At 46.2% G+C, this 3,085-nt stretch overlaps 1 protein-coding gene across 1 annotated transcript; it reads left to right on the plus strand.

The window, feature by feature from the left end:
• The first annotated feature begins 364 nt into the window (after positions 1 to 364).
• On the plus strand, positions 365 to 1,501 carry LOC143397909 (testis-expressed protein 38-like). Its single transcript, XM_076854655.1, has 2 exons — positions 365 to 401; positions 927 to 1,501. The coding sequence occupies exons 1-2, from the start codon at positions 365 to 367 to the stop codon at positions 1,499 to 1,501; spliced, it is 612 nt and encodes a 203-aa protein (XP_076710770.1).
• The last annotated feature ends 1,584 nt before the right edge of the window (positions 1,502 to 3,085 follow it).

Raw genomic sequence — 3,085 nt, forward strand, 5'->3', positions numbered from 1 at the left:
CCACTGGAAAATGGCTCCCTAACAACTGAAAACACAAGTAGAAGCTCCTGAGGGTGTAAGGACCCTTTGCTGGGAGCTGCCTGTGAGTTCACCACACAAAGTTGGGAACAGACAATTCTATGGTGGACCAGTCTTTCATGGAAGACAACATGCTCATGAGATGTCATAAGATGGAGTCCCTTATTCCATCAACTGCCAACCACTCTACAAGCACCAGCCCAAGAATTCCTGATGCTCAGAACCCAGTGATCTCATCTTTAGAGAACAATGGGACTGGGCCTTCTGGGGACTCCCATTGGTGGGCAGAGTAGTGGGTCAGTTCACTCTTTGCAGAGCCATAGGCCTGGTAACCAGAGTGAACCTTATGGATTCGCAAAAGGAGGACATGGGCCTCCCTGGTCGTAAGTAAACCCAGTCCTTTTGAGTGTGAGTGACAAACTTTCAGGGAAGACCCTTTGCATGGATGGGTGGGAGAGGGGGACTGCCTGAATGGAGTGCTATTTAGTTAAGAGACAGACTCCTCTAGGAAACTAAGGACTCCTCAAAGGCAGAGACCATGCTCTGCCCAAGCAGAAGAAATACAATTGATGTCCTTGTCCTTATTGAGGCTTCCTGGTCTGAATGACTGCATGGGTCCTGGACTGGGAGCCAGAAGGCCTGACTTGAGTCTGGGAAGGTCTGGCCCCTCTACACCTAGTGTTCCTTATCTAAAAAAGGCTAATGGGGTCTCTTATGTGCCCTGCAAATATAGCTTTGACTGAATCAGGAAATTATTAGGCATGTCTTTGAGAAGGGTGGGAAGGAATGAGAGGATGAATGAGACAAATCCAGGAGAGGAATGAGACACAGTTTAGGTCCCAAGCTAGAGCTGTCAGTCAGCTTGCCTTTTTTGTTTTTTTTTTTTTTTTTTTTTTTCACTGCCTCAGCGTGGGTCCCATGGTACTTCGGATTGTTGGGGCTCTGCACCGTGATAACTGGTGGCTGCATGCTCGTACTCCACTGGAGGAAGAACCTGCGGAGGAGACAGCGTGCCCAGCAGTGCGTGGAGGTGATGAAAGCTGCCACATTTAGTTACAGCCCACTGCTGTACTGGGTCAACAAACGACGCAGATATGGCATGACGGCCACCATCAGAATAGATCCTCCCCGGGCTCTTGCCTATGCTGATATTGAACTCGAAATTCCGGATCTTCCATCAGAGCCACACCCCCCTGAAGACAGGCATCATGCCTTCAGAGGCAGCAGCCCTGAGGCAGAAGCCCCTGTTACCCTCCAACCTGCTCTGGTGGTCCCACAGCAGCCCTCACCTAAGGGGATGCCAGAGCGCCAGACCCCATCACCCTTCCCGATTATCTTTCCAGAGATCCCCTCTGCCCCTCCCCTCCACACCCTGAACTTTCCTCGCATGCTATCCCACTCGGCCTCCTACCCTTTTTTCAAGGCTCCTGAAAGGCAGGTCCACTTCTATTCCCTTTCTGCACTGCCACAAGGGCTGAACTGACCCAATGTGTAGACTTTTACTACAGGGTTGAAGCCTCCTCTCACTGAAAGAGAGAGTTTCAGGGGCCAGGTATTAGAAAAAGGAGTCAAAGACTGTGATCCTGATACACAGGTCATATAACCTTATAGATGTTACATAGTAAAGTTTTTTTGAAAAATCAGAGTCATTGCGTCTCATTTGCCAGTAAGAAGGCAACATCCTTCCCCAGTGTGATGGTGGCACAAGTCTTACCAATACAATGAGAACTGGAGGCTGGCTCTGAAGAGACACATTGAGCCAATAGTTGTGGATGAGCTCAATTCCCTCCAAGTATTCAATGTGTTCAAGACCCTGGGCTAGGTCCCCAAAGGCACTGCTCTTCTGCAGGATGGGAAGTAAAATTGCCACAAGAGTAACAGTTGCCAATGGCACACGGCTACAGCAGTCCACAGTGGCTACGCCACTGGCCAAGCAAGTCATCGTGAGGTCAGTGAACAACACCACACTATGTGCTCACTGGGTGATACCTATGATGTATCGATTCTTAGCTGGTTTTTCTCTACATGATTTCTAACAGAACAACACTGCAAAATGGTTATTATGATTTTTCTTTTACTGATGAGGAGACAGGTTCCAAGGTTTATTTTTTGTTATTTTCTCTGAGCCTCTTCTCCCATGTACATCTGCCTGGCATTACAGTTCCTGCTCTTCCACCCCATGGTATCCCTTCCCTAATCACTAATCACGTCTTCTTACAACATCCTTGGTGAATGAATGCTTCACTGTGTGTACAGGGTCATCAGCTTGGCCTGCAGATTTGCTTATTGGAAGGGCTGGTGGTAACCACCTAATATTATATGGAGAACACATCCAAATGTGTATCCTAAGATATCCATGGCTACACGAAAGTTGAGTCCCCTGTCATTCTTCTACATGGGAATATTAATAATTTTTATACTTTCTGGATAAGTTAAAAAGGAGACACAAAGATAATTATGAGATATCTGCCCCAGTTTAAAGATAAGCAAACCTGATTCTGTCCCAAAAATTTTTTCCATTTACTCTAAAAATGAGCAAAACCACTTACCATATTTCATCTAAACTTTAAATGTACATGGCCCTCAGAGAAGTGCCTGTTTTGCCTATTTTGTGGTGTGTGGTGTGTGTGGTTGTGATTGTCAGAAGTTAGTAAACATGTAGCCAATTTTTTTTCTTCTCCCCCGCCGTGTGTGTGCTGAAGGGCTTAGATCCAGCAACTGCAAAGAAAGCCTGATTCCTATCTATATGACTTCTAGCAATATATTTTAAGCCATTTTTATTTTTTAAAGTTAAGTGGAACCATTTCTTCCTTGTGTGAACATGATCTTATATTGTATCTCAAAATAAAAACAGGACTAAGCAGATCTTCTCTGGAAGAACAGGGGCAGAGGTTCACTTCTCCCTCACCTTGCCCCTCGTCACCTTGCCCCCTTCAACTCTGCAGAGACCTAAAGCCCCTGACATACAGTCTTCACTGCTTCACACTCAAGACTCTAATTCTGAAGCTAGATTCTAGAACATTAATTTGTGCCAATGATCAGTTAGCCCCTGCTTTCAAAGGAGGAG

This window comes from Callospermophilus lateralis, chromosome 1 (genome assembly GCF_048772815.1).
Source record: "Callospermophilus lateralis isolate mCalLat2 chromosome 1, mCalLat2.hap1, whole genome shotgun sequence".
In the NCBI taxonomy this organism is placed as follows: Eukaryota; Metazoa; Chordata; class Mammalia; order Rodentia; family Sciuridae; genus Callospermophilus; species Callospermophilus lateralis.